Source organism: Scylla paramamosain, chromosome 36, assembly GCF_035594125.1.
Source record: "Scylla paramamosain isolate STU-SP2022 chromosome 36, ASM3559412v1, whole genome shotgun sequence".
NCBI classification, from domain to species: domain Eukaryota; kingdom Metazoa; phylum Arthropoda; class Malacostraca; order Decapoda; family Portunidae; genus Scylla; species Scylla paramamosain.
In genome coordinates this window covers 2,992,561-3,005,448 of record NC_087186.1, presented here as the reverse complement: position 1 = coordinate 3,005,448, position 12,888 = coordinate 2,992,561, and the positions used below count along the sequence as shown (strand labels likewise).

At 40.3% G+C, this 12,888-nt stretch overlaps 1 protein-coding gene across 1 annotated transcript in view; it reads right to left on the bottom strand.

Annotated features, from left to right (window-relative positions):
- LOC135090827 (putative glucosylceramidase 3) overlaps positions 1–12,412 on the bottom strand; it is a 62,947-nt gene extending 50,535 nt beyond the window's left edge. Inside the window, exons 1-8 of the mRNA XM_063987915.1 lie at positions 12,319–12,412; positions 11,717–11,902; positions 5,027–5,159; positions 3,952–4,105; positions 3,676–3,836; positions 3,436–3,514; positions 2,969–3,124; positions 2,709–2,853 (exon numbers count right to left, since the gene is read on the bottom strand). Of these exons, the coding sequence (XP_063843985.1) occupies positions 2,709–2,853; positions 2,969–3,124; positions 3,436–3,514; positions 3,676–3,836; positions 3,952–4,105; positions 5,027–5,159; positions 11,717–11,902; positions 12,319–12,364 (1,060 nt within the window). The 5' untranslated portion in view covers positions 12,365–12,412. The remainder of the gene's footprint in view (positions 1–2,708; positions 2,854–2,968; positions 3,125–3,435; positions 3,515–3,675; positions 3,837–3,951; positions 4,106–5,026; positions 5,160–11,716; positions 11,903–12,318) is intronic.
- Between the last annotated feature and the right edge of the window lie 476 nt (positions 12,413–12,888).

Genomic DNA, 12,888 nt, shown 5'->3' with positions numbered 1-12,888 from the left:
GTGGCTGAAAACCAGAGACGGATCTCGATGGAGGAGTAGGAGGAAAAATAAGAAACGGCAGTGTTAGAGTGGAGGGCCAAGTTACAGCCCTGTTTTTTTCGTGTCGTTTCGATGATGGTTTATAACAGTGTTGTTGTGGTTCTCTGTTATTTGCAATTTGTATGCACGTCTCCTGTTTTGCATATGATGTAGTTAGCTCTAATTATGTTCAAAGTTTGAATTTGATATACGTACAAAAATTTCGTAAGCTGTGGGCAACATGAAATTTTCTGTTGCGAAAAGTTATATTGCGCACAGCGAGCCAGAAAGAAGATGGGGAGTCCGAAGAAGGAAATGAGAGAGAGAGAGAGAGAGAGAGAGAGAGAGAGAGAGAGAGAGAGAGAGAGAGAAGAAGAAGAGAGCGCGAAAGCGACGAGCACAAACGCCAGATGTACGATTGTAGGATGATCACGGGTGCAGAAATTACTATGAAATCTCTTATGTAGCTATCCTCCTTCCCAATAATTTGAGTCCCACATGTTGTTTAGATGAAGAGTTCGTTTTGCCGATAAAACAATCCGAATGCACGAAGACGACATAGTTTAATCATAATTATTTCCTGAATGTATTTGTTTAATAAGCAACTTGCTGTGAGTGGGAGGCAAGGCAAGCGTGCAAAAGACTGCGGCTGCTCCCACGTCCCCCTCCTCCCCTCCCGCATGAGCTATACCCTTGTGACAAGCACGAGTTGGGTGTTCCCACGCTTCCGAGTCAGTCACAGTCAGCACTTTACGAGAGGCAGACGAGCATTCCAGTCCATAAGAACATAAGAACATAAGAAATAAGGGAAGCTGCAAGAAGCGACCAGGTTTACACGTGGCAGTCCCTGTATGAAACACACCTACCTATTTCCATCTGCTATCCCCATCCATAAACTTGTCTAATCTTCTCTTAAAGCTCTCTAGTGTCCTAGCACCAACTACATGATTACTGAGTCCGTTCCACTCATCTACCACTCTATTTGAGAACCAATTTTTTCCTATCTCCTTCCTAAACCTAAATTTTTCAAGCTTGAACCCGTTATTTCTTGTTCTACCCTGGTTGCTGATCCTAAGAATTTTGTTTACATCTCCCCAATCCGTGTTACCACGAGGAGACTAGGAGGGTTACAGCTAGTGGGCCAATTGTTTAAGGGGTTATTTAAGTAATTTAACGTAGTAAGTCCCTGCCTATAAGTATAGGTTTTAGGTGTCTCCATTAGTCTGCCTGTGAGTTCACTTACTTGCAAGGTGTATATGGCAACGTGACTCGATTCCTTTCATTGTGAGGTGATTACCTTGTGACAGTAAGTGGTTGATGACCCTCCTACTTATGTTTGTGGGCAGCCCGTCTGTGTATACGTTGTTCTGTTAAATGCTACTGTTGGTCAAGGCTCCTGTAGTCTCTGGCTGCAAAGGATTAATAATACAATGCCGTGTATTACATTATTATTTTTCCCTGGGTCGTGTCGTTTCTGTGAAGGGAGCAGAGCCTGTCTTCCGGGAAGTTGAATATAGTAATGCACAGCAGAGAAAGATAGTGTTCTAGGGAAGTAGGAGGAACTTGTGTTCTCTGTGAGGGTGGTATTCTGTAGAACATTATAATCCTTATGTGTGTCATTTGTCGTAATTGTCTCTTCCTAGAATTTGGTTATCGATTCTTTCCCAGCTGTTTGAGCGATTAGGCAATTGTTAATGTAATATTTTTTGCCTATTAGTGAAACAGGCTGATGTGTAATTTGGTGTTATGACTATCGGTGTAACGGAAGCAGGAGTCAAAAGATGACCTTGTAACTCATATTCAGCCCTGCACCAAATCACATAGGTGGTGACTTGGGGGTGAGCTAGCCCAGTTTGAAGCAGCTGTAAGAGGGGCAAGAATTTGTATAATATATATATATATATATATATATATATATATATATATATATATATATATATATATATATATATATATATATAATGACAAATTCTTGCCCATATATATATATATATATATATATATATATATATATATATATATATATATATATATATATATATATATATATATATATATATATATATATATATATATATATATATATATATATATAGGGGCAAGAATTTGTCATTATATATATATATATATATATATATATATATATATATATATATATATATATATATATATATATATATATATATATATATATATATATATATATATATATATATATATATATATATATATATATATATATATATATATATATATATATATATATATATATATATATATATATATATATATATATATATATATATATATATATATATATATATATATATATATATATATATATATATATATATATATATATATATATATATATATATATATATATATATATATATATATATATATATATATATATATATATATATATATATATATATATATATATATATATATATATACGAGTATCAATGACAGCAGTGTCTCACATGTCAACACATAAACTAAACTGAAGCTCATCATTTACTATCCACTGATTGGTTATCTATGCCATGCTTCCAGTTATTGCTATTGCACAAATTTATATTATATGCTTCAAAATGTCTTCTCCAGGTGATTTTTGCAGATATGCAGGTGTTTGCTATCAATATTTGCGAGCATGTTTTTGTTTTCTTTTTCCGGGAAATACTCACCATCACATGACTCTGTATACAGAAGGAACTTGTCCTCGAAGAGAGAGTGCAGCTCACTCATTACTTCAGGGCCCGTGTTGTCGTCATCATACCAATGTATCGCCACGCCATCAACAAACTGGTTTGATTCAGGGTCTTCTAGAATCTGTGGAAGATGAAAAAATATTAGAGCTGCAAAGAGAGGTACATCTACAGATACAGAAAAAAAAAAAAAAAAAAGGAAGTATTTAGGCACCACAGGCCGCCCGACAGCCACTCACCGTGGCTGGATACCAAGGTAGTGCATCGCGGTTATGGTCTAACACCATCAGCTGGAGGTGACGCATACCAGCTGCCTGTAGTGTGGGCCCTAATGTAGTTTTGATCCAGTCACGTTGGCCCTCTGCTGTCCAGGCACACGTGTTCCATCTCCAGTCCTGGAACAATGACGGTGGGAATTACATAAACTGTTAATTAGGAACAGATGGGTTCCTTAGGGATGAGTCACTTACGATTACTAGAAAAGAAACTTAACATTCTCTTGCTTATTCCATCATGTGCTTTATGTGATATATGTCTATACAGTATTGATTAGCATTATTGAATCGTTTATTTTTCATAATAGTTGTACTATGACAAAAAATACCAAGGCAATAAGATGGTTTTGTGTACTACTGAGTTACCCCATTAAGAACTAAAGAGAATCTGAAGATAAAGAAAACTCACGAGTGGCACATTCGTGACTCACTTGGAAACCTGTTAGAGGTTCATTCTGGGTTGTCAGACCCCATATAGGTGCTCCCTCAGCCGAGTAGGCCTGCACGAACCTGTAACACACACACACACACACACACACACACACGGCAAATATAACTTTTTTTCTATGTAAATACATATACACTTACTTATTTGTTCGCAAGAGAAAAAAAATTATTCATCTTCACTTTGAAAATGTTATCTTTTTGCATTATAATAATTGATGCCATACTTTACAAAATAATCGGCGTAGGGCTGCCACATCTCGTTCAGCAAACCACCTGAACCATTGAACATGCCATTTTCTTTCATCCAAGCAGGAGGAGACCAGGGTGAGCCAAAGAGTAGCAACTCTCTCTCAGCTAGTTCCTGTGCTCGATGAATGAAGGGCAGCTAACGGGAGACAGGAAAATGATGTAAGAATCAATATATTAAAGACTAGATCTGTTAAAATCAATTAGATGATTCGTTAATCATTCTGAGAATTCTTCTTTCGTCATTACCCTACCTTGTACTTGTAATCCTCCGTGGTCAGATTAAAGTGGACTAGATCAACATCACCCTCAACATCATCATATGAGTATGGCCGCGTTGAGAAGTCACTACCAGCCATTGGCACACGGCACAGGTTATACTCAATCCCCTCGGGTGAAAAATACGACCTGTGGAATTCAATGTAACCTGCATTTCTGATCTCAAGTTAGTATGATGTGCAATATTTGTGATTTAAGGTGTGAGACCTGGATGTGTGCATTTTTTTTTTTTTATGTCAGAAGATGAATAAGTAGTATTGTGCGCAAATATAAGAGGTATACAGCACAGATAAATTTAGTTTGAGAGTGACTCTGCAGTCTCAGACAGATGGTGGAAAATTTGGAACATTCAAGAGAGTAGGCAACGAGAGCAGGTTGTGCACATAGATGCAACATCCAGCTTTGGATTGGAAATGAGGATAGAGAAAGTAGGAGGAAACGGAAAAGTGGCTATTGTCATTTACTTCAGACATCTGTGTTTCAATGAAGAAAAGATGAGGTTTAGTAGAGGAGAGGTGGTGTTCTACATATTGAAAATTAGATCTATGGCCGCAAATTTTGCAGAGGTTAATGGAGGAAAAGTTGAGGGGGGGAGTGTCAAAACACTGGGTTGGTACGAGGAGCAATCCGTCCTAGGGATATTTTTTGGTCCGTTCCCCAGATGGGGACTCCAGGGCTGGTGTAGGAGTCGCCATATTTAATTTAAAATTTGAATAAGAGGTGTGCAGGTAATTAGATGCATATGTGGAAGAAAAGGGTTGTTTTTAGAGGAAGGGCTGTGATTGCCACTTTGTGTTGTGAGAAACAAAGGGAAACGTTCAGTGAGTTATTTCTTATAATAATTCCTGCAAAATATGATTTTTTTTTTTCTGAATGAGTCAGCAAATAGGTGGAAGTTTGGTGTCTCATTAGGAAAGCTATTATGCGACCAAAGTATGACCGTAAAACAAACTGCGCTCTTGTATTTTTTTTAAGACAACCTTTCTCTTTTTCATCATTTGGTCTGTTCTGATAGTAATACATAAAAGATCATCAATTTATAAGTCGTACTTCATGAGCCACTCCTGGGATTCTTCTGTCAGCTTCAGGATGTTGATCCCAGTGGCGTCCGTGAAGGCGCCTCCAAAACCCATCATGGCCTGGAACCGTTCTTGATGATTGAGTGTCACTACCACTGAGCTCCCTGGACACAGATGTGTGGAATAAGTAACATTCGTGATGCGCTGGTGAACGTTAGGTATTTGATAATAAGGAGGAGTAATGTTGTTAAGGTGTGTATATATATATATATATATATATATATATATATATATATATATATATATATATATATATATATATATATATATATATATATATATATATATATATATATATATATATATATATATATATATATATATATATATATATATATATATCAGTTGCAGGCAGCGATATAAAATGAACAAAGAAGTAAGAACGAATGAAGACGGGAGAAGAGAGAGAGAGAGAGAGAGAGAGAGAGAGAGAGAGAGAGAGAGAGAGAGAGAGAGAGAGAGAGAGAGAGAGAGAGAAGACACCGTGACAAAAAAAAAAAAAATACCCTAGTAAGTGAGCGAGTGGCAAGAGTGGAGGTGGGAGGTGCCTGCTGTACAATGAGTCTTTGCTCCGCCTGTAAAGTGAAAATTTATATTCTTCACCCAGCCTCATTCCGTAATTAATTTTAGTACTTTCCCGTTAGTCCCTCATGTTGATTCTCACGCAGTTAATAGCAGAAGAGTTGCTCTTGAAAATAGAGTAATCTGTAACCATCCATTCCCTATACCTTAGTAGAAATTTTCAGAAGTAAAGTGTTTGATTTATGCTAGCCCGCACTGAGGGAAACGTGGCTGGCATGTGTATCCATATGTCACCCCCACTCTTTCTCTTGTACCCCTCATTGTAGCAGAGTGGGAGAGGGTTTGGCTCGCATTCTCAGTCAGTCACTGTCCAGAGCTTAAAAGAGACGGACATACTAAGGCAGACAGTGTTGTCTGGTGGAGATTGGGAAGGGAATACAGCTAGATGGGTTAGTTGCTTTAAAAGGATAAGTGAGTAATTACTGGCCGTACACCCTGGCCCATCTCAGTAGCATAGGAGTCTCCATAGTGGTCTGCCAGGGAGTGCAGTTCAGTATAACGCATTCCATATCAAGCGACGTGACTCTTCGGCTGAACGTGTGTGCAAGCCAAGCTCTGTCACAGTGAGAGGTGAATTATCCTCCTGTGTGTTTGTGGGCACTTGTTTTGTTAAATGCTGCTGTCAGCCTCCTGGAGGGTGCTTGACCTGCAGAGGACTTAAGTGAATAACTGAGTGGTGAATTTTACTCCCTCCTCAGGCCCTGCCAAGGCCTGCCATCCAGGAAGCTATAAATGACACTACTCGGCTAGAGGCTATAATGCACCGTTGGACTGTGGTGGGATTCGATACGATGGCAATAGTCCAACAGGGTTTTATACCTCGAGCATATATGTGTTCTTGCTCGTTATAATTGTTTCTTTCCATACGTGGCTGGCGATTTTTGCCTAGCGGGTAGAGTTGGTTGTAGCTGTTATATTATTTTCTTGTTTATGGGTGGGTAAAACAATTTGCCAACATCATTAGTGTGACCTGGCACTAAGATCAGTTGTGAAAAGGGTGCATGTGTCGCACCTGTATTTGATCCCTGCATTGAATCCACATAGTAGGTGGCTCAGGGAAACTAGTCCAGTTGCAGTAGCTGTGCGAGCAAGTCGGAAGTTGCAGTCATAACAGGATTTGGCGACCTCGCTAGGTTGCTTCGTAGCCACGTGGGGAAGACAGTTTTTTGTTATTTCTTTCGTTCTTTGGTGTGCCCGCGTTTAGTTTACGCCATGAAGGGCAAGGCTGGCAGCAGGAGTGACCCACGAGCTGAGTCCCCTGCCTCTGTTGAGAGTGAAAGTGTGGATTTAGCGCAGTTCGGTATGAGGCCACATAGTCCCACTCATAGCGTCCAGGGACGCGTTAGGCCTGCCCACAGACTTGTTGGTTTCTCTGAGACCGAAGGCATGTCTGAGGAGATGAGGTTTATGTTGTAGATGATTAGAATGGAGCTGGAAGCAGAGGAGGATATAATAGCCAGGAAAATGGAGGATGAGAAGGAGAGAGAAATAAGAAGGCTTCAGCTAGAAGCAGAAGCTGAGGAAGGGAGATTGAAGGCTGAGGAGGCCAGAAAAGTCAGGAAGCTGGAAGCGGAGAGGTAGGTTAGGTTACTGAAAGCTGAGAAGGAAGAGTAGGCAAGAATGTATGAGAGAAAGGAGGCTGAGAAGAATAGATATCTGAGTTGAAGAAGACTCGGATATAAGTTAATTCACCTCATAGCTTGAGGAGAGGAGAGGGACTTAAGGAGATATTGTCGAAAGACAGATGATAAGGAGTTTGATTCCGGAGTTTGATGAAAAGGTGACGGAGTGGTTTCGGAGATTTGAGAAGACCGCCGAATTTTATTGGTCTCAGGAGAGATGGGTTGGCCTTGTGGCAAATATGTTAAAGGGCAAGGCATTGTAAGTTTATGATAGGATGTCAGTTGAAGATTTGGAGAATTGTGAGGAGTTCAAGGCTGACATTCTGAGAGCTTATGAGCTGCGGCCGGAGGTGTATAGGCTACAATTCCGTAGAGGTAAAAAAATGCCCAGTGACTCCTATCTAGAAAGTGCTCGCTAACTGGAGGAGATGTTTGAAAAGTGGATTGCCAGCGAGCAGGGCACGTCATACCATGACTTAAAAGAGATCGTAATGGAGCAATTTATCAATGTTGCCGAGAAGGAACTAGTACCGCTGTTCCGTGAGAAAAGATATAAATGCCTTAAGGAGGCGGCTACATGTGCGGATGATCATGTTTTGGCCCACTACGAGAATTAAGCCAGCTGGGGATAATGAGTCTGGAGGTAATGGGAGTAAATAGTGTTGGCCTAACAGTGCCAGGGAATTCCTATAACACCAGGCCTTCTTTTGACCCATAGAGAAGGGCAACAGGGAATATGGTGCATAGTACGCAAAAATTTTATTAACAGTCCATCACTTTGCAACCAGGTTGCAAAGTTACGAGGCACTTCCGGTTCAATTGCCCCAAGTTAATCACGCCTTATGTCCCTAAGCCTCTGCAGAAACCAGTGGCTTTACTGGTTTGGCTAGACCAGGGTAAGGAGGAAGCTTTTGAATCTCCGTACAGTTCGGCCGAAGAGGAGACAAGAGTTGTTGTTCCTTTGTCGACAATTAATACTCCGCTTGAGAGTGTGAGATCTGGGTTAGATTGGTGCCGTCCCTTTTTGTGCCTGGGAACTGTAGAGATTGCGGAGATAGTGTATCCTGTCACCGTGTTGAGTGATACGGCAACTTAACAAACTTTGTGCCGGAATATGATAGGGAGGAAGGTAGCCTACGGGAAGGCAGTGTTGTGTTGGGGCATCAAAGCTCTCGAGAACTTTGCCACTACTAAGGTAAGGTTCACTTGTCCGCTGGAAGACATACCCCAGTGTCTGGGGTTGACATCCTTTTGGGAAATGATCTGGCAGGAGGAAGAGTTTGGATACAGCTCCCATCCGCGAATTCCGTCGCCGATGTGGAGGCTGCTGAGATACCTGACCCTGTTATTATTATTATCCGCTCCATGGCAAGGAGGATGAAGTCGTCTGCAGCTGATGGGCTGGGGCTGACGGGCGTAAGGCAGGGCCACCGAGAAAGGAGTGCAAGGGTGATGTGCGTGATGCAAGTGTGGGCAGAGTGCCCAGAGGACTGTTCTACTGTTGGCAAGAGTTTGGACATTTGAGAGTCGGACTCGTCCTTGAGTTGTGGGCTGACTGTGACAAAAAAGATCCACCAATGAGCTCACATGACTCGGATGGGGATGTTTGTGAAGGGCGAGGTTGAAGTGTTAGGTTTGGAAAATCTATTTGTTCGTTTGTCACTCGGCAGAGCTCCCAGGAGGTGGCGCTTTGGCAGATTTGCCACCTGATGTGAAGGCTGTGGGTGACGGTGCATGGTCACGGCCCCAGCCTGTTGTATAGGGCATGTTGGGGGGGGGGGGGTCACTGCCGAGGGCGGGGAGGCTCCCAGCTCTGCGGGGTAGATGGGAATTTCTTCCCCTATGGAATGTCCCAGAGGCGGGGAACAGGCTGTTCCCTTGCCGGGTGTAGACCCAACGGTGATAGCCCCTGTAGTGGCCCACCCATGTTACTTGGCAGCCAGTCAGGTATCTGAAGAGGAGAATGTTTCCTACAGATCAGGAAGGGACTCACACTCGTGCCTTAAGTGCCAGAGTGGGGACTAGGGTTTCGCCTGACCGTTTAGTCCCTGAAGACATTAATGAGGTTGAGCCAGATGAACTCGTAGATAAACAACAAGAGGGATGAAGAGTTGGTCCTATGCTAGCAAGGAGGTGGAGGGTAAGGAAGAGTTCGTGCTACAAAAGAAATTTTTGTGTCGTTGGTGGAGAGAAGCTGATGGAGGTTAATTACTCCAAGTCACAGTGCCGTCCAAGTTCAGAGAAGCATTCATGTTGTTGGCACATGAAAGCCCGATGGCTGGTCATCGTGGGGAGCCTACAGGGGAATTTTTGGTGGCCTAGTATGCCTGGTATTGTGGCTACCATACTTAAGTGCTGCCACACCTGTCACATGGTGGGCAAGAATTTTTTTTTCAAGTCTGGCAAATAGCAGGGCCTCTTCTTCCCTCCCCGGAACCGCAGCCTATATGCCTCCGGCTGCAGCTCATAAGCTCTCAGGTTGTTAACCTTAAACTCTTCATAATCCTCCAAATCCTCAACTGACATCCTATCATTCACCCCCAAGGCCTTACCCTTCAACATATTGGCAACGAGGCCAATTCATCTCTCTGATGCCAATCAAATTCTGAGGCTTTTTTTCTCAAATCTCCTAAGCCATTCAGTTTTTTTTTTTTTTTTTTTCATCAAACTCAGGAATCAACTTCAAAGTTCTCAACATCTGGCTTTCTACTGTAACCTCCATAACTCTTCCTCTCCTTAAGCCATGAGGCGAAATAACTTCTATTCGAGTCTTCTCCAACTCAAATATCCTATTCTTTTCAGCTTCTTCCTTTTCATACATCCTTCTCCTCAGCCACAAACTTCCTGGCTTCTCTAGTCTCCTTAGTCTTCATTCTGCTTTCCTCCGTTTCTAATTCAAGCCTTCATAATTATCTCTCCCTCTCGGCCTCAAGGCTCATTCTCCTCATCTCTAACTTAAATCTCAGACATGCCTTCGGTCTGGGAAAACCACCAACGCTGCGGGCAGACCTAACACGTCCGTGGAAGCTGTGTGTGGGACTAGTTGTCGTCTCACCGAACTGGGCCAAATCTATATTGCCGCTCTTAGCAAAGGCAGGTCGCGAGTCACCACGGCTACCAGCCTTGCCCTCCCTGGCTTAAACTGAATGTGAGCACACGCAAGACAACGAAACATACAACGAACCGTCTTCCCCACGTGGCGAAGAAGCTTCCAGCTATCCTGGCGAGGTCACCAACTGTATAAGTTGGCTGGAACGTACGGTCGATAATGACTCACTTAACCAATTGGACCCGACTAACTATTATCCCGCCCTAGTCTCCGTCAAATATTAGAGCACATGTAAGCACGTCTGCTCTGTCTGGGTAGTGACTGTGGAAAACGCCCCTTTTCCTCTGCTGCTAAGGAGAGGGGTTACAAGGAAGGGTGGCGGGGGTGCATCAAACTCACACACACACACACACACACACACACACACACACACATACGGACACCCGCCCACACACCGCTGCCAGAGCGGTCTTTACTTGGATAAAACACATTAAATCAAAAAATTCTACTAATTAAACTAGGTGGGAATAGATGAATAATGATTACTTCATGGTCAAGGGCAATTCTTCTACTAAATACTGAGTGAGTCTTAAATTAAATGGATAAAGTAAGGAAATTTAAGTGGAGAACATAAATAATTGCGCGGATATATATTTTAGGAGTTTCAGGCTTAGTACGTACGTGACCAGGACGCATCTAAATCCTGTCCCTACCTTCTCTCTCTCTCTCTCTCTCTCTCTCTCTCTCTCTCTCTCTCTCTCTCTCTCTCTCTCTCTCTCTCTCTCATTGTACTTTTCTCATGCGTTCTTTCTTCACTTTATGTTGTTTTATCTTCCTTTATATATATATATATATATATATATATATATATATATATATATATATATATATATATATATATATATATATATATATGTGTGTGTGTGTGTGTGTGTCTGACGTCCCAATGTAATTAGGATCTCTTGAAATATGTGTAGTTGCTGGTGAAAGTGTATATATATATATATATATATATATATATATATATATATATATATATATATATATATATATATATATATATATATATATATATATATATATATATATATATGGTAAAATGTTGACAGGCTGCAAAAAAATTACTAAAATTTATAGTATAAGACATATATTCCTTTTCCTTCTCTATGCCACCAACCCCTACCCTTCCAATTACAAATGGCCAGGAATCCCCGAGTTGTCCATGAAACATACACATATGTTGATTAAACATACGTTGTATATTACGAAGCACATTTTTAACACTGTAATGTTCCCCAACCCTACTGATCAAGTAAATATAATTTGAAATAATCAAATACTGGGATGACGCAAAGGTTTCATCATCGTGGAGGTGCAGTTTCAATTTCTACACAATAAAATGGCTCACCTTCCCCCGGCAAAGCATCATTAGACCCATTTTGGATGGAAAACCTGTGTTCGTCCCTTGATGTGGTGATGAGGGTATGAGAGCCGGCTGCAGGGACTTTGATCACCCCCGGCAGGTCACAGTAGTCGGAATTGCACACGCATACAAAACTGTCCCCCTGAAAGGTCCTTGGCACGCACTCCGATGCTGAGGTAAAAAAAAAAAAAAACGTTGTGCGCATTTGAATGATTAAAATTCATATAGATATAGCTCAAAATCTGAAAGAGAGAAAGACAGAGTATATATAAATAAATAAATATATATATATATATATATATATATATATATATATATATATATATATATATATATATATATATATATATATATATATATATATATATATATATATATATATATATATAGAGAGAGAGAGAGAGAGAGAGAGAGAGAGAGAGAGAGAGAGAGAGAGAGAGAGAGAGAGAGAGAGAGAGAGAGAGAGAGAGAGAGAGAGAGAGAGAGAGAGAGAAGAGAGAGAGAGAGAGAGAGAGAGAGAGAGAGAGAGAGAGAGAGAGAGAGAGAGAGAGAGAGAGAGAGAGAGAGAGAGAGAGAGAGATTCGTACCAAGGGTTGAGGGGGTAATGAGCAGGAGCGGCAGTAGCAACAGCATGGTGTATGATGATGACAGGACTGGTCCCACCTTTTTATTTACAGCCACTATCAGCTGATTACGGTCATTATCAGTGACACTCAAGACATCGACTTTGTATGTCGTCTATCCTCTTTTCAAATCACAAACTTTTAAAATGGGACTTCGGCGAGGGATATGGTATTTTTCCGATATATATATATATATATATATATATATATATATATATATATATATATATATATATATATATATATATATATATATATATATATATATATATATATATATATATATATATATATATATATATATATATATATATATATTATTTTACTACTATTATTACCATTTAGTTTTTAGTAAAACATGCACCAGCAAAGAGCAACAAACTCATAAGAAAAAGGCAGACTGGTTAAAAAACGGTCATCAAATATTGTCTTGAAACCTCGCGTCAGAAACGGTCACCAAGAATTGCCTTAAAATCTTGAATATATATATATATATATATATATATATATATATATATATATATATATATATAT